General features: G+C 47.2%; 1 protein-coding gene across 1 annotated transcript in view; it reads right to left on the reverse strand.

Annotated features, from left to right (window-relative positions):
• Nucleotides 1–472: 472 nt before the first annotated feature.
• COX7A2 (cytochrome c oxidase subunit 7A2) overlaps nt 473–25,541 on the reverse strand; it is a 41,123-nt gene continuing 16,054 nt past the window's right edge. Inside the window, exons 3-4 of the mRNA XM_078648075.1 lie at nt 1,353–1,437; nt 473–695 (exon numbers count right to left, since the gene is read on the reverse strand). Of these exons, the coding sequence (XP_078504201.1) occupies nt 637–695; nt 1,353–1,437 (144 nt within the window). The 3' untranslated portion in view covers nt 473–636. The remainder of the gene's footprint in view (nt 696–1,352; nt 1,438–25,541) is intronic.

Here is a 25,541-nt window from a genome sequence, read left to right on the forward strand (position 1 = left end):
CAACCCAGGGGAGGCAGCAATATCACACCTGTGGTGGTAAGAGGCAATGGGAGGAAGAATGCTATATTTAAATGTAAACAGCTAGGGCACTGAAGCTAAACTCAGAAACCGTAACAGAGCAGGAAACCAAAGGGAAAAAAATAAAGAGTCCCCAAGAGAACAGATAAAGAGCCATAGTGGAATAAGACAGTGCTAAGTCCCTGCTCTGAGGGAAGAACAGAGGAGTTAAAGGAGGGACAAAGAGGCAGGACTGACCACGAGCAAGCAAGGGTTTTTAAAGGACAAAGACAAATTAAAAGCAATCGCAAAAAAGGGGATGGACTTGATGCACACAGACTGATTACTGCAGGTCTCGAAAAGACAGCTGTGCTGTCTTGCTCGACTTAAAAATGACTTATCTTATGAAGGTCAACAATATTTACGCTGCACCCAGATAAATAGGCAAAATAGAAAATACTCAAAAAACAAGAAGCCATGTCGAACTGTTTTATTTGTCACAGTCTGTGTAATACATTTTAATAAATATTGATCCCGAAAGAGAATCCAGCTTTTAGGAGGAGTCGGTCCATGAAGATTTGCACTCAGATGGGCAAACAGATACTGGCAAACGTTAAGTTGACAAACTGTAGACTGGAATCAATTCTGTTTTTTGGGCATAGCGGCGCTGAAGAGTTCAAATAAAGCATACCCTGTTCCTGTAATAAGAACAACAGTGTTAGTAAGAGAACGTTGATGGCATTCCCAACATTCCAATTAAATCCACGAATATCTGTGGCTTGAAAAACACAAGCAAGTCTAAACAGGGATAAAATGGTTATAGCGGTCATGCCCACTTATAAGTATGAATCATTACCATAGGGCATTGACACCCCAATCCTTAGGTCCATGCTTTTTGCCTGGAAACTGATACATAATCTGAAGATGCAAAAATGGCACTAGGCAGGTATAAATGCTGTCCGTCGTAAAAGCAAAGACCATATGGGAATTTTTGCACATAAGAGGAAGGGACAAAGTCATCCCTGGGTCATGCAGATAGGGATTAAATCCAAACATATATAAACATACGGCAAATACATTGGCCACAGTCATTTAACCAATAAGAGACAACAAATATTTGGAAAGCTGTGTAACAAAGACATGCTAAATATAGGACTAGTAATGCAGAAGAATTTGAATGTTTCGAAACGTACAAATCAGTCAGAACCTATATGGAACTACATAACGTGTGGAAATTACAAGTTAGATTCAAAAGCCTTGGCAGGGAGTACACTGGCAAGGTATAGCATGCCGCACATGGACTATCAGTAAAGTAATAAATAGGAATTAGAAATTAGAAATTCTGGCAAACATACCTCCAAGTGAAAGAACCATTGTGAGTCTGTAGAGTAATGCATCACTTACTCCTCCCTTTAGATACACTGGCCTGCCATTATCCTCCTGAACAAACGTTTTGGAAATAAAGAAAAAAATAAAGCTCAAGATTAGTTCTATCCATGCAATTTTAATTTCTAAGCCAAAACATTCATTAAAACCAGTTAAGAAAGGAAACATTACTTCCCTGAAACAGACCGTTTCTAGTTCCCTGGCACAGTTTTATTCTGTTGATGAGGAACTTTAAAAGTAAGGTCCTAGTCTACTTCATCTTCTACCAAGGCAGCACCATCCACCCTGCACCCAGACAGCAAACCTATGCAGTAAATAACTACTTGGTGTAAAACGTTGCTGCAATGGTTTTTTGGCAGCCCCTGTAGCATGAACAGATACTCTCTAGGCCATCATATACCTCTTGCATGAAGACCAACCCTTGCCCTGTGAGCTACAACTGGCACTTTCCTACTGCCAAACTGCTCAGGTTATCCTGCCATCTTCCAACAGATACCTCACCCCACAGTGAATAGAGGCTACTGGCTACCTAGGACTGGCGATGGAACTGCGGCCTGGTAGGATAGTGTGACCCTTGCCGTACAGACTGCATCCAACCCGGCAAGATAACTGCCACTCTGCTGTATCCAATCTACTCTGCCTATCATGCTCCACTGAAGGCATTGTAAGTACAGGAAGAAGAGTAGTGGACTACTAGCAGTGCATCAGCAGGGCTTGAAAAATCCACTCACCCAGTTGTATCTGCGAGTCAGATTCAGCAAAGGACAAGCTATTTTTAGGTCCTACTCGCTCTTTCTGGCGAGTAGGAAGACAGACTGACAGTTGACCTTTGACACTTGACCTCTGCAAGCATAGCAAATGTGACAAGATAAAAAGGTAAGTACCACATTGCTGTGTCCCCATTTAAAGTCTCGAACACCCGGATGTGAAGTGCACTTCACTTATGGGCGCTCAGGACTTTCAATGGGGGACATGGCAATTGCATACGGGGGGTTATCATGGTTCGCTTGTAACCTAACGGGTTTCCAAGGACGGGCAACAGAAGGACATTATTGGTGTCGGGGCTCGTATCTACCACCACCACTTTTAGAAGATACCTACTATAGAAAGACGGTACAGATGTCCTTTTTTCAGGGAACATACATGGCATCCATGCTCCATCGTTTTGGAATGCCCTCCCTTTGGACATTAGGCTTGCCTCTCCCTACACCCATTTCAGATCCCAAGACTCATCTGTTCCGCACTGCGTACAATTAAAACGTTTTCTTTTCTCTGGCCCTTTTATTTTTTATTTTTTTTCTTCCTCTTCTTTTCTTCTTTCCTGTTGCTGCTATGCACCCCCGCGCCCTGCCCAGGCGGTGCCTTCTGTCCTTTCTATTCCAGCGCCAAGAAACTGTATAGTGTACGCTGCGCTTTAAAAATACTTTTCACATCACATCACATGAAACTACGCCTATACGTTGCTTCCCTCTACTAAGAATACTACTGCAAAAAGGCGGGCTTTATCACACATATATTACAAAGGTCTCATCGGAAATCTAGATCGTATCAGCGGCTTATTACCACTGCTTTAGCCTTAAAGTCACGGACGGGGCGAATCACGTGTCTGCTGTACTTACCAGACTGGTTGTTTTCCACCAATTGAAAATACAAGCTTCTATGATAAAACACTTGGCTGTGGTTCTCAAATTATTGAATGTACTAATTATTAAAGTAAAGTGGAAACATTTTATGTGGATTGTTATAAGGAGTGCTATGGTACTTATCTTTCATGTTGGCACGGAGGCCCTAGGCTAAAGTGGGTTATGCATTTGGGGTAGTATGATGCATATGCACCACACAGCACTATATTAAAAGATAATTTTGTTGGATAATATGGTTTATCGACACAACTGCACATTACGAGAGAGGTGCAATTTGATATCCATCACTACTCGTTCCAAGTTATTGTAAAATGTGACAAGATAGCAAAATGTAAAGGCATCTTTATTGATCACAAAGTGAATGAGCAATAAAAATGCTTTTAAATCTTGTTAACTTGTCACATTCGCACAGCTTTCAGAGACAGAGGCCAAGTGCATTTTAGTCAGGTCAAGTATGTTTCACCTTACTAGACCTGCAGGTCTAGTGAAACGTTTATGATTTTTCGAGCCCTGATCTGTGCCAGAATAAATCAGACGCAGGCCGAAGCCTTCCGACCCCCTGGAAATCACTTGGTCACACATTCCAGATACAAAAAAGGCCACCTCCCTCTTCTTATGAGGCTCTATATTGCTCAAAACTAATGAAACTGCACAACAAGAGGAGTCATTTCTCTGACCACAGTGGGGCCCCACTTTGTCACTGAAACGTATGGACTTGTTTGAAGGCAAAATGTCTAAATAAGAAATTGCAAAAGTCATCCCTTCACACTAATACCATTGAGAGACTGGCTTACATAAGGAATTCCATGTCTGGACCAGAGGCTCCGATTATGCTTCTCTCTTCGCTTTATTACCAAACCAATTTTTTCAGCAGTCAGTAAAGCATAAAACTTTCAATTGTTTCCGTAAAAAAAAAAAAGGGGAAGAAACACCAATTTAACAGAAGACCGACAGAAAAACTTGAACGGGACTACAAATCTCATCGTTCTAAGAGGTATTGTCCTATAAGTCCAACAACAGTGTTCATGCCATCTTCACAGACCCTCCATCTTGGCTGTCCCTCTTTCTTCGCTGCTTCGCAGGCAGTGAAGTTCTCTTTTCATGTTCTTGCATGCTTTGTTGCCCTGGGCGCTTATCTGTAATCGGGAAGCGCCCAGGGCTGTGCTGCACATTGTGATATTTTATTGGCTTTACCTGCTTTCACAGATTCTCCAACGGCCGCGGGAGGGTGAGCGCTCCTTATGCAGCCGCTGCCTATTGACTTGCGGAGCTCGCTTGTACCGCTAGGGGCTCTCTTGTGTCTCGATGCTCCAGCAGCTCGGTCCCCTCAGATGAGAAGACACGTGGCGAGAGTCGGACACAAGAGCCTTGTCCCCTCACTGCCTCACCTTATGCCCCAAACGGGGTCTGTATTTCCCGCTTTTGGCACCATTATTTCAACACCTCGGTGGGGGTCTGTATTGCTGTGATACCGCGTTTAATCGCCTGTGGGCAAGTTCATTTGCACTCTTGTGCAGGCGCGCTGGGAGGAGTTTTTCGGCCTGCGCACGCCTGGGGCCAGTGCATGCCTCAAGGCAGTTCTTTGAGCTGCATGTTAAAAAGCTGTGCAGTCCTATACTCTGCCCACACATCACCTCTGGGTTCCCCAGGATCATCCATCGAGGTTTTACCTCTGTGACACTCAGGCCCATTGCCAGCTTGGTTTGTTTGCCCCAGTCTGTTGGTGCAAATGGAGCATGATGAGGTCTATGTGGAGGAGGAGGTCCAAGAGGAGTATCTCCCCTATGATAATGCCTTCTTTGACACGGTAGACTCATCTATTTACCGCTATGTGAATGAGGTCGTGGGGTCCATGGAACAGCGCCTCCGAGAGGTTTCTTCAGGAGTGCTCAAACAATTAATGCCTCACCCACCTATACACATCCATGTATAACGTAGACCGGGTAGATACAAAATTTCAATACTACCAGAAATATGTTAAATAACATAAATTCCAAGGTCTGGATGTGTTTTTGAATAAAAATACACTCACACAGGACCAGAACAGTCACCTAGAAAAGTGTGAAGAATAGAGAGTACCTCACGGTAGAACAACCCGATAATTCCCGGTATACCCACTTCTCATCATTGGCAACTCTCTCTATTGTGAAAAGACAAACGTGCACTCAACAGAAGAGTAGTGCGGACGTGAGAATAGTGAAGGAAAAACACAAATAGTGACCAACGTATCAAACCACTGATACCTGTTGAAAGTGTCAAAGTACACACAACAGAACCCCAAACAAACCACACCACAAAAATAAATGAATTGTGTAGTGGTGCTTTGCTTGCTGATGCCGTTTTAATCTGATGCAGTGAAGCACTACTAGTTAAAAATGGTTGCTTTATATACCATAAAAGTTCATTTCCTCAAGCCGACATGTTTCATCGCTCCTTCTGTGGCTTTTTCATCAGGGCATATGAGGGGTTTGCTATTCTCAATCTTTTCAACCTGTAATGGACCTGGAGTGCGCTACGTCAGCACATACCAGCGTCACTCCTCAGGACACCGTGTCAACTGTTCACGTGTCCGAAACCGTGACCGGAACCAATTACAGTCACTGAAGCCGCGTCCCTCCGGCGCTTCCGACGATCCACCAAGATCTTCAGGAGTGCGCCAAGTTAGCGCAAGGCTGTTTACAAGCCCCGGACCAGTACTCCCACCCCTGAGGAGGGACCCCCCACCCCCCAAGAAGAGTTGTCCAGTTGGGGGCCCTGCGGAAGCACAGGGGGTGGACAAGGGTGCATTTGAGAGGTTGAAGAGCGCTTTTTTAGCTAAGGTTCCCCCCGCTCCTGCCCCGCCTCCTGTCCCAGAGCCCGTCCTGCCCTCCGCGCCGGTTTCCCCGAACATGGATGGGGATTCACCGGGGGATTCGGACGATGATGCGGGGTCCTCGTCGACTTGGCACCTGGCTGGCTCTTCAACCTCTCTGCCGCAGGACGATTCGGGTACGCTGGACCCTGATGAAATAATTCATCCTCAGTCAGGGGCCTGGAGCCCTGGGGTTAAGGTGGCTAAGTTTGTGGCCGGCCGCCTCCACAAATCCCTAGAGAAGGAGGCTAGGGGCTGTTTGAGGTCGGAGTGCCCAAGGCCCACTTTAGAAGGGAAGGTCACCTGCACGCCGGAGCTCGACTCCAAGATGGCCACCTTCATGGCCAAGTACATAAAGGACCCTCGAAAAAGGTATTGATCGATTTTGGCGTTCCTGCCAAGACAAGCTGTTGGACGCGATAGGGCCTTTGACCAAGATACTGGACATGGTGGAGGAAGCTAAGGTGTCAGGCTCTGCCATCTCCCCTGACATCCTTTCCAATTGGGCGCAGCGTGCTATAATATTCCTAGGCGACGTCAACTGTGCCCTTTCGACGGAACGCTATTGTTCCTGGTTAATAAAATTGGACCCTAAGTTAAGGGACCTGGACCCTTCAGCGACAGGAGCAGTGGCACAAGGGGGTCTCTTTGGAAATACATTTGTAAAGGAATTAGGCAAATTTGTGGCCACATTTACTTCACTGGACAAGGCTCAGTCCAATCTGAAGAGTTTTCCAGCCCCGGGTCTCTCAAGGGGTCAGTCGTGGCAGGGGCCGGGTGATCGGCCGTGGTGCACAACACACTCCCAACAGGGGACACGACTCCAGGCGGGGACAATTATAGTTTCGACGCCAATTACTCCAACTTTTATCCCACAAGAGGACAACTGTTCAGAGGCCGTGGAAACTTTAACACCGGTGGCGGAGGTTCAAATGGCAAGCGTCTTGCCGGCGGCGCATGCCTGTCTCGGGGGTGGTTTAGCACTCTTCAAGGGGCTTGGGCAAATATCACAACGGATGCTTGGTCTTGCAGACCATCAGAGGGTTTCATATAGATTTCTACGAAACCCCGCGCCAGCAGTGCCTCCCGCACCCAATCTCTTTTTCCGTCGCGGATGCACAGCTGCAAAGAGGTGCCTGCGTTGCTTCAGAAAGGGGCTGTTTGTTGTTCTGCTCTGCACCCCAACAGGTTTTTAAGCAACATCTTGGTGGACAAACCCGATGGGGGGTGGGGGGGGGGGGGGGCCATCCGGTCATCAACCTCAAGGAGTTCAATGGGTGGTTGGTGTACCAGAATTTCAAGATGGAGGGGATTCACCTCCTCCGGGATGCTCTTTATCCGTCCAATTGGATGGTGCGGTTGGACCTCAAGGACACGTACTTGGCGGTCACCATTCGCCCACCGCATCAGCGGTTTCTGCAATTTTGCTGGAGGGATCAGATTTACCAGTTCACTGCCTTTCCATTCGGTCTTTCTTCGGCACCCTGGTGCTTCACAAAGGTGCTTCATCTGGTGGTGGAGTTCCTCGGGGTGTCCGCATTATTGTTTAGCTGGACGACATCCCGATTATGGCGGTCTCCCAGGAAGTGGTCGGTGCAGCTGCGTCAGACGGTGTCGCTTCTGAAGGACCTGGCTTGGTAATCAACTTAGACAAGTCCATCTTCAGTCCGGCTCAGAGCATTGTTTTTCTCGGGTTCGTTGTGGATTCAGTCAGCGCTTTGCTTCCTTGAGCCTGCCATCCCGGAAAATGGCCAAGATTCAGCACGAGCTCCGGTAGACCATCCCCAGGACTCACACCTTGCTCCGGCAGATTGCCCGGGTGGTGGGCCTTCTGTCCTCTTCAATCCAGGCAATATTCCCGGGTCCCTTACACTATCGGGCCATGCAAGACTTAAAGGCGAATCACCTTCGGAGAGGGTTGTCCTTCGATCAATCTGTTCGCCTTTCAGCGGAAGTGAAGGACGAGATGTCATGGTGGCTCACCCACATGGAAGGTGGAACGGCAGAGCGATTTTCAGGTCGCCTCCTCGCGGGGTCCTTCGCCGTTCAGTGCTGGACTAGGGACAGAGTGCAGTCTTGTGTCCAGTTAAAAATGGACAATGTCTCAGAGATCCTTTATGTCAATCACCTGGAGGGTCCTCGATCTCCGGCTTTGGCGAATCTAGCAAAGGATTTTGGGGAATACTGCCTATCTAATCATATCTCCGTGATGGCAGAGAATCTCCCGGGTCAGGCCAATCAGGTGGACGATGGGCATTCGAGACATCTAGTCGATTCCAGTAAATGGAAATTGGATGTCCTGGTCTTTCGTTGGCTGGCGGGTCTTTGGGAACAGTTTACAGTTGACCTTTTTGCATCCCACCTGAACCATCAGCTCCCGCACTTCTTCAGCTGGAGGCCGGACCCTCTTGCAGTAGCCACGGATGCGTTCCTTCAAGATTGGAGTCCGGAGAAGGGTTGCGCGTTCCCTGCCTTCTCGATGATTGTACGACAGGCCGCCTAGATCCGCCGCCAGAGAGCGGAGGTGGTGATGGCGCCGCCTTATTGGAGGCCCCAAGTTTGGTTTCCTGTTCTTTGGAACTTTCTTGGGATTTTCCAATCCTACTCCCCTTGTTTCCTCGGCTCTTTCAGAGTACGAACGAGGAGCAACATCATCTAGTCACCGAGGGGTCTCTCCGCCTCGTTGCGTGGCGGCTTCCAGGCAGCATTGGTCGCTCCCTGGTATTTCAAACTCAGCTGAGGAACACCTTTCCAAGGCCTGGGCAGACAGCACCTCAAAACGTTATCATTCCGCCTGGGCGAAGTGGATGCATTGGTGTCTTCGACGGAGTCTGCATCCCATGGTCGCAGGCGTCGTATCATCCTAAATTTTCTGGTAGAGTTGGCAACAGCCGGTTTAGAGCATCGCTCTATTAATACTATTCGCTTTGCGATTTCGGGGGCCCATTGCCCGGTGGAAGGGGCCCCGGTAGGGTAGCATCCCTAAATCGTTGTCACAGACTATTTCATACCCAGTTTTTTCAGATACGCCAAATGTGTGTTGTGAATTGTCTCAAGGCATGGCATAGTAAAGGTAAGCTTCAATTCTATTACGGACACAGAGGCAAGGATTCTCACCCGTAGCACGATCTCGTGTGAGCATGCCAGTATGTGCGTGAGTAAATCTTTTCTGCTATGTTCACAATAGTTTTTGAGTATTGCTAGTGTTACAGAGTAGTTTGGTTGTGCTTAAAGTGCGGTCTTTGTCTCTTTTAGGAAATGATGGCACATACAGGGCCAATAACGATGTTGCGTGCTTCGTGCATAGAAAGAGGAAGGACAACCAAGATTGAGGGTCTATGTAGATGACAGACACTGTTGACTTAAGGGACAATACCTCTTGGAACTATGGGATTTGTAGTCCTGTTTGAGTTTCTGTTGGACTGGTGTTTCTTCCCCCTTTTTTGGGAAACGATTGAAGTTTGATGCTTTTCTGGCTGCTGAAAAAATTGGTTTGGTAAAGCGTAGAGTGAAAAGCATAATCCTCACCTCCGTGTCCTTAATAGAATTGAAACTTACCGTTATTATGCTAGGCAAATTTCAATTCTATCATACTAGTAGCCATCTAGTGACACCCCGGCTGTATAATGCATGGAAGGAGGCAGATTGGGCTGCTCCCTGGCCCCACCTCGGATTCCACTACATCTCTCCTAAATATAGCAAGGATCTCCTCGGCTGTTCCAGCTACCGCACCATATCCTTAATAAAAGTGGACACGAAAATATTGACAAATTCTTACCACCCAGCTGTGCAGGGTTATCCGATCCCCCTCACAAGTGGGAGATTTGGATCATTTAACCCAGTCACTGAAGAATAACTGAATGAGTCTCTTGTGACTTCAAAAACGAAGTTTTGTTGGAAGAAATAAATAAACACACACAATGGTCATAGGACTCCACTGGAATTAGAGAGCTACTCTTTTATCCACTAACTTATACTGATGGCCAGGGAGACTGTGGCTTGAGCCATGTACTTTTAGGGATGGCCTACTGGTTACAGGTGTCGAAAAGGCTGTCACAGGATACTATTATTATTATTTTGGGAATTTGTAGAGCGCGACTGATACCTTGCAGGCTTCCTGGCGCTGTAGAATACTCTGTTAGCGAATAACCGGGGGAGATAGTCAAACGGACAGTTATTGAGGGAAAAGCCAGGTCTTGATACGTCTCCTGAACGGAAGAAGCTGGGACATCTGACGTATGTCAGTGGGCAGGCTGTTCCACAGCTTGGCCGCTGCAACCCTGAAGGATCTTCCCCCTGTTCTGGCTTTATTAAATCTGGGTACCTTTACCAGACAAGCCGAGGACGAGCGTAGATCTCTGGCAGGAGTGTACCACATAAACAGGGCTCGCAGAGGTTTAGGTCCAAGTCCATGCAGAGCCTTAAAGACAATGCAGAGGGACTTGAAGGCCACTCGTTGTTTTAGAGGTAGCCAGTGCAGCTCAGATAGAGCTGCTGTGGCCGAAGCCCTCCTCGACCAGCCAAGAGCCAGCTTAGCGGCGGCAGATTGCATTCGCTGAAGACGCTCCATCAGCGTGACTGGAGACTCCAGGAGCAGGGCGTTACAATAGTCAAGGCGACTGAGTATCGTACACCTGACTATTGACGCCCTGGCTTGTGCCGGGAGGAGAGGCATGATTTTCCGCAGTGAGCGAAGCAGGGCTGTGCATATCCCCACGGTTTTCGTCACCTGGGTTTCCATACTTAATTTGTTGTCAAGCATGGCTCCCAGGTTGCGAACCGAGGGAACCGGCAGAGGTTTGTCACTAAACTCTGGGGGATAGAAATCAGTCGGAAACTGACGGGGTATCTTGGTGCCTGAACAGAACAGGACCTCCGTTTTTGCGGAGTTAAACTGGAGGGAGTTTATGTGAAGCCAACCAGCCGTCTCTCTTAGGCAGTCGTGGAAGGTCGAGAAAGGAGTGGCATCTTCACCTTCCCAAGAGAGGATGAGTTGTGTATCATCCGCGTAGTTTATTGTTTTGATCCCAAAGGATTGGATTAGTTTGATTAGCGGGAAGAGATACACATTAAAAAGGATGGGGCTGATGGAGGAGCCCTGAGGGACTCCCTGGGGTACTGGTGCAAAGGTGGATTGAAAAGGGGGAAGGGAGACAGCCTGTCTTCTGTCCCGAAGGTAGGAGTGGAACCAGAGCAATGCAGTGCCCTCCACTCCCACCTCACCAAGTCTCTGCAGCAGCATATCATGATTGACCGTATCGAATGCGGCAGACAGGTCCAGTAGTATCAGCGCCACTGGCTGACCCCTGTCTGCACGCATGCGAAGGTCCTCCATGGCTGTCAGGACTGCTGTTTCGGTGCCGTGGGCAGGACGGAACCCGAACTGGTGATCATCAAGAAGGTTGTTTTGTTCTAAATGGGCGGACAAGCACGAGCTGACCCATCGTTCGGCGATCTTCGCTGGGAAAGGCAGCAGGGAGATGGGTCGGTAATTTGACAGACAGTCCGAGTTCAGGGAAGGTTTCTTCAGAAGAGGGGTAATCAGTGCCTGTTTCCAGGGAGTAGGGACAAAGCCACTGCGCAGAGACTGATTACAAATAAGGCGCATGGTGTCAAAGAGCTCGTTTCCAAAAATTTTCCAGATTTTTGGTGGTAGGGGGTCAAGTGGAGAACCCGAGGAAATACCAAGCGCCAGTCTTTCAAACTCGAAGACCGGAATCGGGGGGAATTCCCGAAGTCTAGCCAAAAGGACAAGGCCAGGAGGCGACGAGTTTCGAGAACTGGTGTCTAGTCTCTGTGTATTGGAAATGCCTGAGGCTGGGGGTAATTTCAGGTTGTGAATAATAGTGTTGATTTTATTGATTAAAAACACTGCAAGATTGTCACAGAGGGCTTGGGTGGGAGGCTGTGTAGAAGTGACACAGTCCGGATTAGTTAGATTTTTAAGTATCTGAAAGATACTTTTTGAGCTGTTAGTGGCGTTGGAAATGATGGAGCAGTAATATTTAGCCTTATTTTGAGCGATAACCATTTTGTACTCCCGGAGGTTTTCTTTCCAAAGAATTTTGTGGGTATCAGAGTAACCCTGCCTCCATTTTCTCTCTGCTTGTCTGCATGCTAGTTTGAGAGCTCTTAAAGAGTCATCAAACCATGGGGCCGGTGCCCGTCTCTGGGGTTTACCCTTTTTCCGAGGGACGAGGCGGTCCGAAGTGTTGGAAATCCTGGTGCAAAGGGATAGATAGTTTGCCTCCACTGGATGAGTAATGGAAAAGCTGTCTGCCACTTCAAATACTGGGCCATTCAGTCTGAGTTTGTCCAGAGCCTTCCAATCTCTGTACGGGGGTGCAGGGCCGTGGAGTGCCGGTCTACGAGACCTGCTGCCTGCTATATAAAACTTAATGAGTGCGTGGTCGGTCCAGCACATCGGCAGAATATCGCTCAGACGTGCTAGCTGAGGGGAGGAGAAGATTAAGTCGAGCTGGTGCCCTGCTAAGTGTGTGGGTTTGTTCACTAGCTGGCACAGTCCTATTCCTTCACAGGAAAGTAGGAGATTGTTAAGTGCAGAATCTAGACTGCCGTTGGGCCAGAGATTGAAGTCGCCCAAGACAATCAGATTGTTGTGTGAGGTGGCCATATTAGTAAGAGTGGTGAGGAGCGACTGCTGCTGAGTGGGGTTGAAGGCTCCCGGCGGGCGGTAGCAGATCACAGCCGTAAAGGTAATTCCGAGATGACAGTCGATGGCAAGGCCAAGAATTTCGGTCCCGACCACTGGGTCCATAGCAATAGTTTTTACTGACCAGGATGCTCTATGGATTAAGCCGACTCCGCCGCCCCGCCCCTTAGGACGTGGGAGGTGCAGGATTTTGAAGTCTTGTGGGCAGGCCCAATCCAGTGCTATATTGCAGTCAGAGTGGGTCCATGTTTCCGTTAGGAATAAGGCATCAAGATGGTGATTGTCTATGAGCTGCGCGATTTCGTGGGCGTGTTTGGGCAGGGACCTGACATTCAGCAGGCCGCCAGTAAATAGGCCTTTGCGCGCAAAGTCGTGCAGAGGATAAGCGGTGTCTTGGAAGGACAGTTGGCCTTCGTGGGCGTAGTCTCTAAGGAGGAGTAAAGCCTCACGCGTTAAGTGCGGAGAGCTGCTGGTGAGCGAGGAGGGTGAGGCCGCGGGTGGGGCGCCGGGCGCTGCCGAGGCGCGGAAGATGGAGATTTACTTCTCCATCTCTGGACACTTGGATCTATTGCAAGACGTAACTTATATAGAGGGAATGTCAGTTCATAGACTGCAATGGATAAACACTGCACGATCACCGGCAACATTATGCATCCCAAGGTATGGACGTAAAGGCACTTTACCTACAGTAGATGAACAGTAATAAGAGCTTTGTAGCACATCATCTTGTAAGTAAATGGTTTATAAATTCAGGGACTAACTAGGAGTACTCGACAAATGTATACAACTACCCGATGATGCATCTGGGGGTATTTCTGATAATACTACTGGGTTGCTCGATTGATCCCCATAAGCAACTGGATGTTTAGAGACAAAAAAAAAACATCTTATAAAATCAGGAGTACTAGACTTTACATATGGGGTAGCTATACCACATCCACTGCAGGCGTCACATTATCCCCCACTGTTCGACCTGGCATCATTGGCGTGGGCTTGTAAATCAAATGCTGCTGGTGGGCTTGCAGCACTGGTTGTGCCACCCACAGAAGCAGCTTGTAAAGTGTGTCTCAGGCCTGCCATTGCAAGGCCTGTGTGCAGTCTCGCACTGCCATGTCGACTTGACCAAGTGCACCCACTTGCCAGTCTCTAAACCTTCCCTTTGCTTCATATTAGACACTCCTATGGTAATCCCAAGGGCAGGGGGCATTGTAAGTACAAGGTAGGGCATACTCTGATGTGTGTAGCACGTTCTAATAGTGAATTACAGCCATTTTCGTTTTTCACTATTGAAGGCTACCTGTTCTCATAGGCCAGAATGGGCAGTTAGATTATTACATTCTTATAATCCTAACTGACTAAGGGAACACTGTAGAAATTCGAAATTAGCATGCCTGAATAACAAAATACATCTTTTAGTGAAGGTGGTTTTAATAATATGTGTTTGCAAATACCACTTTTAGAAAGTGGTTATTTGCTTGCCTAACTATCCAGGCCTGCCTCTGCTGGGTTGTGTATTCCTTGTCTGAGTGTGTGAGTGACAGGGCTGGGAGATTCCAGGAGACAGGCTGGGGCAGCCCAGTGGTGAATAGAGAGATCTAAATCTAGATGGGAGGGAGGAGTTGCACCTGGGACCTGAATAAGGCTGGGCCTTCCCTCTACAATGCTGGCTTCACCCCCTGTGGATTGTCGGATGTATCTGCCCTGTACTGTGAAAGGAGAGGAGGAATCATGTCAACAGAGTGCTCCAGATCTTTATCGTCCCTCCCCTGTGCTGGCTCCATTTCCTGTGGGGCGGCCGATGTCTCTTCCCTGCCCAGTGAAAGGAAGAAGAGAGTCATGTAAACAAAGTGCTTAGGAACTGGTTTGGACTAGGCAGAGGCCTCTCTGCCTTCAGAGAACAAAGGATTTTGGGGAATAAATATTGGGACCCTGAAATTAGATCGCTTCTGGAACAAGAAACCTTTCTGCCAAGGAGATGAACCAAGGAAGCTGCAGGAGTTGTACTGCCTCTCTGCCAGTGTGCTGTTTGCTGGGCTGGCCTGCAGTGGTTGCTGCCAAGGGAAAGGAGAAGGAACTTTGTAAGGACTTTCATCTACAGAATATTCTCAAAGGGCTTGAACTATGCTTGCCTCATGCTGAAGTCTCAGGGACAAAAGACTTCACCTCCAGCTCCCTCCTGAATTTCCTTGCTGGGAATTCTGACTCCAGTCACTTGCGTGCCACTAGGAGCTGGAAGCGCGACGCATCAAGAATAAGCGTGTTGCGCCGCAGTTGAAATCATCCCAACGCCGGAAAAGCGAGCCTTCGTCGCATCTCCCTGGAAGCGTATGTTCATCGAAGCTGCCTGCTGTCGCATCACCAGAGAGGCGTGACGCCATCGAGAGAGTCGCCATGGCATCGTCAGAGAAGCGTGTCCCAGGGCCTGTGACGGCTCCAAAGTACAGTCACCGCAAGGCTGTCAGGGCATCATCGCATCAAAGACGCCATCTTCTAGCATCGCAACTGGATCATCGCATCAAGGTGCCATCTTGCGCACCACAACTGGCCCGCAGGCCGAGAATCTACGCATCACCTCCGCACCGGTCAGGCTCACGACGAGTCCCCTACTCTGCGCAAGCATGGAGTAAGGACGAAACCGTTCCCCCGGGTCACAGAACCGACGCATCTCCCCTTCTGCGAGCCTTTTGTTCACTTGGCTTTACACATGTAAATGTAAATGTAAATGTACAGGAATTTATATAGCGCAAATCACCAAGCGGTTTCTAAGCGCTTGCTTAGGGAACCCGTCCTGGTATTCCCCTGTGAGATAACCCCGGCAGGGTATCCGCAAGGTGAAAGCCAGGCATCCCGCCGCGAGGGGCCATTGTGGAGATTAAGCAAGCTATTGCCCAGAGTCGCAGAGTGTGAACCCGTGAATCGAGTAGGCACCGGAGCGAGAATTGTCGAGTCCATGGACATTTTAGGACCCAAGACCCCGCCGAGCCGGGAATTGAACCCTGGTCCCGGGCCAGGTACTTGGTTGAGAACTTTGTCGCATTTACCAACAACTTGAACTCAGAGACTTTAATCATCTTTTAAGTAATCTTAAGTGTAGTATTGAGGATTTTTGTTGTTTGTGGTCTTGTGTTTAAGTTTATCTAAAGAATAATTATTTTTATAAAACCTGTGTTGTGTCCATCTGTGGTGTTTACACTGTATTACTGTGTATATTCACAAATGCTCAACACTCTGCCTCTGAGATAAGCCTGTCTTCTCGTGCCAAGCTACCAAGGGGGTGAGCAGGGGTTATTGAGAAGTGTAATCCCCTTATACTGACTTAGAAGTAAGGGTCCCTATTTGGACAAAAGGTGAATACCATTGCCAACTAGAGATCGCCAGATCTAACACGCACCACCTGCAATGCTCGTGCCACAAGCAGTGGGATGAATCAGAAAGGAAAGTAATTGGAATTACATAACTGGGCGACATCTGGGAGGGTAAATAAATGAAATTCTTCAATTTAGTGGCATTCACCCTTCGCAAGTCCCAAATATTCAGAAACTAACAGCTACGTCACACATTGAAGGTACACCTGACAAACCCAACAGCTGTTCCCGACTTCAATACACTAGAGCCAAAAGGGACAATGGAACAGATGGGCAAGAAAGGAAATCTCCAGAATTTACAAGACCCTGGTATTAAACATGCCTGACCCACTGGAAGATATAGGAGCTAGATGAGATATTGACTTTGGTGGCAACGAATACAAAGAATGGACAAGGCTTATAAGGGCTTCATACACTCATATCATTCCACCTTTGCCTCACAGTTTAAATACTTCTACGGTGTTTACTAACAAAAAGCTCTGCATAATGAACAGAAGCCATGATCCTCACCACTAGAGATGTAAAACGGACAAAGCATAAGACATTTAGACAATAGGGTGAATATTGGTCACACAAATAATAATAGGTCTTGAGAAATCTAGTCGCCAACTCGCTATGGCGAGTCAGATTTTATAAGGCCATGCATTTTTTAGGACCTACTGGCCCCGTCTGGCGAGCTGGTAAAGAACATATGTTCTGCTCATTCCGGAAGTGAATTAGCAAACAACACTTTATTAGCTTGCAAATGAACAGTACACGTTTCAAAATACATTTCAGTAGTTTGAAAAGCACTTATTTTTGTAATTCTGACCCGAGATGGAAACAATGATATGAATAAAACTAATCAGAATACTTTGCTTAATTCAACACATCGTATCATTACAATTTTAAATCAGTAAAACTGCATGTCAGTGAGAAAGTTTGTGGCCATTTCAATTAAAAATGTTTGTCTGTAAATGAAAGTGTACCAAATCATGCTTTTGTTGTTATCTATTTATTAAAAGAGTTTTAAAATATGAACTGAGAAACATGTTGGACCCCGCCCTGACGGCAATGCTATTAGTAAACTAAAGAGGGAGGTCAGGCCTCATGTACAGTATATGTTGAATAATTTTTTCTTAAACATGGAACAAAATGTTAGCTTATTAAATCAAACGAGTATTTTTCCAGACATGCTAAACCCGCATATTTGAAAGTGGTCTTGTATGTGGCAATGAAGTGAAATGCGATTCGGTGAAAAAAATATTTGCCTAGGAACACAGGAAGAGAGGAGTTTATGGGTAAAGCACATTACAGTTAAGTCAAGTAGACCATTCAAGTCACTAGACCTGCAAGTCTGGTAACGTTTTTCTGATTTTGAAAGTCCTGAATTCGTTTGCGAGAGTGGTGAGGAAGGCCTGCAGCACTTAACCCTTGTTAAAGCGTTTCAAAAAATGCTAAATATGCATATATCATGTGAAAAATATTTTTGGGATTTAGATTTAATGACGCATGGTTTGTAACCAATGAGACTGCGCCTGAAACAAGTTAAATAGGTCATGTAGATGCTATGAACTTATGCCACACTCATGTAAACGCCATTATAATGAAATGGATTCAGTTTGTAGTGGTCAATTCAACTTCTCCTGCTCGTTCCCCCTCCCAATCAGTGTCCCGCTGCAAAGCCATCCCTCCCACAGAGCATCAAGTGAATAACGTCAATATAATAGCGATGTACAACATTTGTTAGGAAGTGAATATTGTGAATGAAGCTTCTGTTGAGGATCCCAATGTATATTCAAGTACTTCCGCTGGAGACTTGCAAGTGTTAATTCTGTGAATCATTGTTTAAATAAATGTTTCATTTGTATTATACATGTTCGGAGTGCAGTTGCTGAGGAAGCAAATGGAAGATTTCTCCTTTGGCTACATAAAATGCACATAATGTCTTCCATACACAGAGGTAGATGAAGGATGATGAAACTGACACAAAGAGTGCAAACTGCTACCAGACAGGGTGTCCCAGCGCCAAGTTTGAAATAGGTGAATTTAATCGAACAGCCATGTTTTTATGACCTAGCAACACTTTAGCTGGTCAGCTCCTAAGCAAAGATGGATAGGAAGAGAATTCCACAGTGTTGGCCCCAAGTTAAAAAAAAAAAAAGCTCTTCCACCCTATGCAGAGCAGAAACTTCAGTGAATACTAAAAGGTAAGAAGGATATCAAAAGAGTCATCCTTGGCAAAAAGTTTTGATTCTAGATTTCACAACAGAAGGGCTGAGTTTATGATACGCTCATTGAACAATACATAAAGCCACTGTAGACGTCTAAGATGAGGGGGAAATGGAACAGAATGGAGAGAAATTAAGGAATATGGACGAAAAATTGTGAAGTTGAAGTCAATGTAATGAATTTTGCGGCTTTTCAAGGTAAAGAGAATTTCAGTAATCAATTTAGGATATGAGGACTGCTTGAACCACTGAACTATAGTGCTGTGGAGGAAGCAAGAGACGGAACTTCTTTAACATCCAAAAGTAATTTAAAAAACCAGTTACATTTTTGAGCTTACAAGGAAACGGAAGCATCCAAACACCACTACGTTTTTCACAGACTATTTTGGAGATGGGGCTACTCCCACATGAGAGCAATCTGGAAGAAGACAAATTGGTGGAGGTTCCTCCAGAAAAGGGAGCAAATCAATCTTCTTGCCATTCAATTTTAGTGAATTTCTGCTCATCTAAGATGCCACAGTTGTCAAACAGTGCTGTAGCAATAAATGATGGACGGAATGCTGAACGAATCAAACATTCAACCCCAGTCAAGAGATCTGGGTTAACTCCATTGTTCTTTTGCTCATTACGCCACCCCAGTTTAGACCCAGTCATATGCAAGTCAGGCTTGTCCCTGTTTGTCATGTGATCAGTCCAGCCCCCGCCGACCGAGCATAGACATTGATGTAATACAGATGTTAAACAGATGAGGGCTAAATGAGAATCACAACAGCACCCCACGTACCAGAGAGCTAGAGTGGGAGTGGTAGGGTGGCAAAGTTACAGATTCACAAAAGTCTTTCAAGCAGGATACCCAATAGAGCACCTTTTCTGGAATACCTTATTTGTCCAGCATCATGGGGACGTTGTGGTAAAGTTAGTATAGCCATCTGCTATGTAGAGAATGAAAACCAGCCTGCGAAACAAAGATGCTGCTAGTTTCAATAAATGTAGAGAACTGGACATTTTCTTCGATTTCCAAGATCTCAGAAGGTAATCAATCAGCATTTGTACAGCGCATCACTGTCACCCCTAGGGGTATCTAGGCGCTGTGGGTGCGACATCTTCATTGAAGAGGCATGCCTTGAGTTTCTTCCTGAAGTCCACTAGGGGGGGTGCTGTTTAAAGATGGAGGGGTAGGTCGTTCCAGGTCTTGGCGGTGATGTAAGAGAAGGAGCAGCCCTATGCAACAAATGCAAGGGGTGTATGCACAGGCTAGTAAGGAGGAGCGCAAGTGTCTTGCAGGTAGGTGGACGTTCAGACGATGGCTGATGTAGGCCAGTCCTTGATCATGCAGAGCTTTATAAGCGTGCGTGAGGACCTTGAACTGGCATCTCTTCTGGATGGTGAGTCAGTGAAGCTTTCTGATCTGAGGTGGTGAGATGGCTCGGCGTGGGGAGGTCCTGGAGGAGTCTGGCTGCAGCATTCTGCATGGTCTGGACTCTTGAGGAGCACAGTAGAAAGGCTGGCGTAGAGAGCACGTTGCCATAGTCGAGGTGGTTGGTGACACGGGCCTCAGTGATGGTCTTTCTGGTGTTGAGTGGGATTCATCTGAAGAATTTGCAGAGCGTACAAAGGGAGGGGAAGCAGGAGGAGGTGACTGCGTGGACTGGTTTCATGGTTAGTTCACTGTAGAGGATGATACCTAGGTTGCAAAAATGGTCAGTTTGCGGATGCTGTAGAGTCTGCTGTGGGAAACTGTGTCGAAAGCAACAGAGGTGGAGGAGGAAGAGGGCCACAGTCTCTGCAGTCGAGGAGGGTTTGGATGCCGTCTGTGGTAGCGATCAAGGCGGTCTCATTGTTCTGGTTTGCACAGACTCCCAATTGTGTGGGGACATGTAGGTGTTTTTTTTGATCCAGGTATTAAGTAAGTATTTTGAAGGTCTTTTGTGTGGTTGGCCGCTGTATCAGTGATGTCTGGATGAAAATAGGGCAATAACTGGTAAGCACTGATATACCTACCACAGTGACAAATTTGCAGTAATGCAGTTTCAAAAACACCAATAAAAAGATTTTTTTTTTTTAAGTTCTAAACAGGAAGGGGTAGTGCTTCTATCTCAAGGGGGAACTTTGGTAGGAGAAATGCACCAGCTTTATCTCGGTCTTTACCCATAATTAAGTTTCCTTCATGCAAGTTAAGCCATATATTGCACTAAACCGTAATAAGGTAATCTCATGCTCACATCGTAGGCAGTTTCACAGGATCACGGTGGGGTGTTTGGAATGGAAAGGATACTCTGTTAACTGTCTAAGATACTTGTCTTTAATGCTGATTTGTTCAAACTAAAACATGTGTGGCCGGAATATCCGTGCCTCACTACTTGGAGAGCAGGGGTGTACAAATCCTCTTACAGTAAGCCGCTGAGCAGGTCCCCAGAAAGTCTTCAACAGCATGCCTAGCAACAAAACGTTTATACTAGATTGCGGTAAAAGGTCAGCAGCTTTCTCTTGTATGGGCGTTCTTCACTCTTCCTTGTTCTCCAGAGAGCAGGTGTCAGATCAGGCACGCAAATGTCCCAAGTATGGCTAACTCCAAATGTCCCTTTGAACAAAGTCAGTTAACTGGCTTTCCCAGTTTATGGATTGGGACCGAAAGGGATACAGGAAAGGATACTTTATCATCTCGTCCAATGTTCTCCTGGTAGGCATCAAGGTTTCTTTTCAGGTGGCGTGGCCAGGCTGCCGAGCGTGATGGCTGCGCAGCACTGAAGATCCGCCAACAGACCCCAGCAAAATGCTTTCGGTCCTTTAATTAATTACTGCTGTTGGCATCTGAACACAATCTTTTCACCCCCCCATGCAGCGGAGACTATTCTGAGCCGTCGATGACTCCTTGAATTACCGAGACTGGCCCGGACATCCCCGGCCTAAAGTACGACCTTCGGGCCACAAAGGAGGAGACAAAGGGGCTCCTGCCCAAAACGGTAGTGTGACTCTGGGTGAGCCACCCCACCCCCCGTTTATGCCTGCTGCTACAGCCGCGACACGCCACTGCTCCACGTTGGATCGGAGTGAGCGCATGAGGCCGGTAGCACTCCTCAAGGCCCCACAGTGATAGGGACGGCGGGAAAGACTGGTAGGCAGCCACCCGGCTGCGTAGACGATTTGGTAAAGGGGGGGGGGTATGGGGGGGGCATGGAACCCAGGGGCCTGTGGCCTGCAATCCTCACTACAAGGCTACGACCAGCCAGCACCCAACCACTGCGCATATTGGTGTAAAAAGGAGCTACAGAGAGCCCCTTACTGTTTCAGATGGGGTGAATGGAACAGCCGCCATTTTGGAAGCTGCTAGGGAAGATGAAGGATTAGCTGACGCTGCAGCATTTCCCACGCCTTTTTATTTGGCCCTTGAGACTAACTGGCAGAGCTTACTCTCACAGTCTTGCAGAGAAAACATATGTGAGGCAGCGCCCGCTCCCGGCATTGCACACTTTGGCTACTCTCGCTCCCCTATCACATAGACACTATCTAGGAACACTGCCTTTTCACTTGTGGCTCCTGGGTACTTTTCTTGTGCGGACACATCCTCGGCACTTGAGGGGAGACTTTTGGCCAGTCTGTTCCATCAATTGTGCAGATAATCTGTTGAACGTGTGGGAACCTACAGACCTGGGGAGAATGGGCAGGATCTAGGTAACACTGGGACTTCTGTTGGCGGAAAGAAATATAGATCAGCAGTGGTTAGCCACTAACCCCCCTACGCTCACGGAATGGAAGAATAGCATGGATGATGCATGTTCCAGGAAAAGATGGTCAATGTTGCAAGGGGATGCCCGAAGAAATGGTTGTTAATTTGGGGGGCCTGGAACACGTACCGTGGGGAGATTTGTAGTCCGCTACGTAGCGCTAGCCAAGATGACTTGTCCACACCATAACATGTACCAACTAAAGCTCTACGGTTTTATTCTGATTGATACTCTGTATTGTCAAAATGTCATCGTATGAACTCCTACCAGTAAATTATTCATATGTCTTGCTTCAGTGCCGATTTGTGTTGGTTATATATCAATAAAAAGAATTTAAAAAAAATGTTTTAAACAAAACTATTGTGCGGATAATACCTGCGGTGATTACTCATTCCGCACATGCAGACGGTATCGGCCTTAAGGACCCTAAACAAAGATAGCTGCCATTCGGAAAACCGGCTGAGCAAGCACAAGATTCCAACGCCAACATGGCAGGTGGTGGCCAGGACACGACTCCCACAGTCGACGTGGCTACAATCCAGTCTTCCCTTTTGGCAGGATTGAGAGCCGGAGTTAAAGCACTAGATGGCAGGTTTTACACTCTTGAAAAACCTGCCTGGATACCTTGGGGGCCAAAATAGCTGTTCATGATAGACAACTGGACAGGGTGGAGGGGAGAGTCTCCGATCTCGGAGACGGAACTGCCCAATCCACCAAACATCTTGAGCGGATGAAAAAATCCTTAAAGACGTTGCAATTAAAAACGAAGACTTAAAAGGGCACAGCAGGCACAACAATCTACGCATTCTTGGGATTCCCGAATCTTCCAACACTGGCCGAATTGACCTTTTGTTGAAACCTTGCTTACCGACCTCTTTGGGAAAGACGCTTTCACCCCAGGCTTTGTTGTAGAGCATGCACACCGCTTTTAGTCTCTCGTCCCAACCCTGGCTGCCCTCCGAGACCCATTATTGCACAATTAATGGACTTCCGAGACAGAGGAACTGCACGCTGCCTCTCCAGGGAGCATAGCGAGACCATCTGGCAGGGATCAACGATGGTGCAAGAAGCACGGCGAAAATACAACGGTGTTAAGACCACTCTCTGGAACTTGGGCCGTAGGTACGGGCTGTTATATCCAGCTCGCCTGCGGGTCGATATAGATGGCTGATAACGCATTTTCGACACCCCCATAGCGGTGCATGAATTCTGCGGATCCTACAAGAACAGCAGAAGTCAACAAAAAGACGCTAGGTCTGGTTCTCCCCACCCCAGCGGCTCAGCAGCCAGTGTTGAACTTTTTTCACGGAATAACTTTGTTAACATGTTCAGTGCCGCAGTTTTCAGATTAGAACCGTTCTCTTTTTTCCCATAAATGCTAAGGCAGAATAAGTATCGCATGTAAACGCTCTACATTGCTGGGCGTGGTCGGGCGTTGCCTCTCTCCAGTGTGTATTTTTGATAATAATGCATTATACTGTACATTTGCATTTACAACTTGGATGTTTACTGGATGCATTTGGTAATCGTTTGAAACGGTCGGGTCCTTACGTCTGCAGGCGTAAGGACCCGACAACGCCAGAAAAGGGAAACACATACTCCATTACCTACAAAGGCATCAAATAGATGGGAGTTCCTGTAAAAATGCCACAAGTCCAGCTACACCCATTTTGCAGCTAGCTGGAGACTGCGTCACCATTTTTCAAACTACATCTTATAAGCTAGGGGCACAGCGATACTGATCCACAAGAGGCTCCCTTTTCATTTGTACGCAGCTCACTGCGATGGAGAAGGCCGCTACACCATTGTAATAGGAAAGTTGATGGGCCATAACGTCACACTGGTATGCCTGTATGCACCTAACAGACAATCCTGAATATTTCCACGAGTTACACTCTTTAGTTCTTCGTTTGGGCAGCGACTTCATATTTATGGGCAGGGATTTTAATATATTGCTTAACCCCCACATTAGATAGATCCTCGGCCTACTCAGATACTAAACCATGCTCACGAGGTGCTCTAGTAGAAATGTGTGACTCACTGAATCTGACATCTGGAGACGACGCAACCCGACAGCCAACACTTACATACACTACTCGGCTCAATACGATACATGGGCCAGGCTGGACTACTGGCTTTGCTCCCCATGTTTGAACACATGGTACAAGACCACCACAACACTTCCTAGGACATACTCAGATCACTCTCCAGTAGTGTTAAAGGTTAGTGTCTCCGGACCAGAAGAATACGCACGACAATGGCGAATCCCAGGTAGGGCCCTGACCGACGACATGTTCCATGCCGAGATTCATGGGGCAATAGAAGAATATTTCGAATTAAACACAGGATCGGTAGATACCTGGGCAGTGCTCTGGGAGGCCTTTAAGGCCTACATCAGGGGAGTTCGCATCGCCAAACATGCCGGAGTGTTCAACGATCTAAGGGCGACATTGGCCCGCCTCAAACAGAAGTTGGAAACCCTAGACCGGGAGCAACTTCACTGCCCAACACCGAACAGTGTTGAGTAACGTCTATCGTTGCTCACGGAGTTCAGAGAGGTAAACCCATTTTCTTAGTAAATATACAACTGCCCGCAGATATGGCGAGGGCGAGTGGCCAGGTCGCACCTTGGCGCGTCTCTTGAGACCCCCTTACAGTAAATATTATATCACTGAACTCAGATCCAAGTCAGGACAACTCCTCACCGACAATGCTGAAATTTGCGATGAATTTTTTAGTATACTATGACACACTACTGTCAGACTACCTGGCCGAAATAGCCTTGGTATACCTAGAAAAATTTCTGCAAGATTTTGGCGGATCCCTTCTCATTGGATGAGATCATCAGCGCGATTAATGCGCTGAACGGCTTCACTGCACCAGGCCTCGATGGCTTCACTGGTGGCTTTTACAAATCTTATACGGAAATACTGGCTGCCCGAATGCTTGAGGTCTACCATGAGGCACTTGAATGTAATGAGTTGCCGCCATCCCTCTGAGAGCAGTGACTGTATTACTCCCCAAACCTGGGAAGGATCCCTTGCTCTGTGGGTCATACAGACCACTGTCACTGTTAAATTTAGACTACAAAATCATGGCGAAGACGATTGCACTGCGGCTCTTTATTACTCGACAGAATAATCTCCCCTGCTCAGTCGGGGTTCAAACCCCAAAGGTCCACCCCCCTAAATGTAAGAACTCTGTTTGCGGTGTTGCACGGAATTAATCCGGATACTCCAGCAGCAGCAATCCTTTTAGACACCGAGAAGACCTTCGACTCCCTGGAGTTGCCCTTTTTTACTATCTGTTATGCGCAGGATGGGAATGGCCATGGGATTCATTGCTGTTATTGCACTCCTATATCGCTGCCCGACAGGCATGTTACACCTAAATGGCACTTTGTCTCGCTCATTCGCTCTTTCATGGGAAACCAGGCAGGGCTGCCCTCTATAGCCGCTTTTATTTATACTTGCAATGGATCACCTCTTCCGGCATTTTCAGGAGCGGCACCAGCAGAGAGGGCTCCAGTTTCGCACATGCCCCCTTTTAGTTTCTTTGTACGTGGACGACGTTATATTGTACGTACGGGAACCGCAGGTAAACATTGAACCCCTGATAAGGGAAATTATCCGGTTTGGTCGATTTTCGGGATTGAGGATCAATTGGCACAAATCAGTGACATTCTCCCTTG

The sequence above is a fragment of the Lissotriton helveticus genome, chromosome 6 (assembly GCF_964261635.1).
Source record: "Lissotriton helveticus chromosome 6, aLisHel1.1, whole genome shotgun sequence".
Taxonomy (NCBI): domain Eukaryota; kingdom Metazoa; phylum Chordata; class Amphibia; order Caudata; family Salamandridae; genus Lissotriton; species Lissotriton helveticus.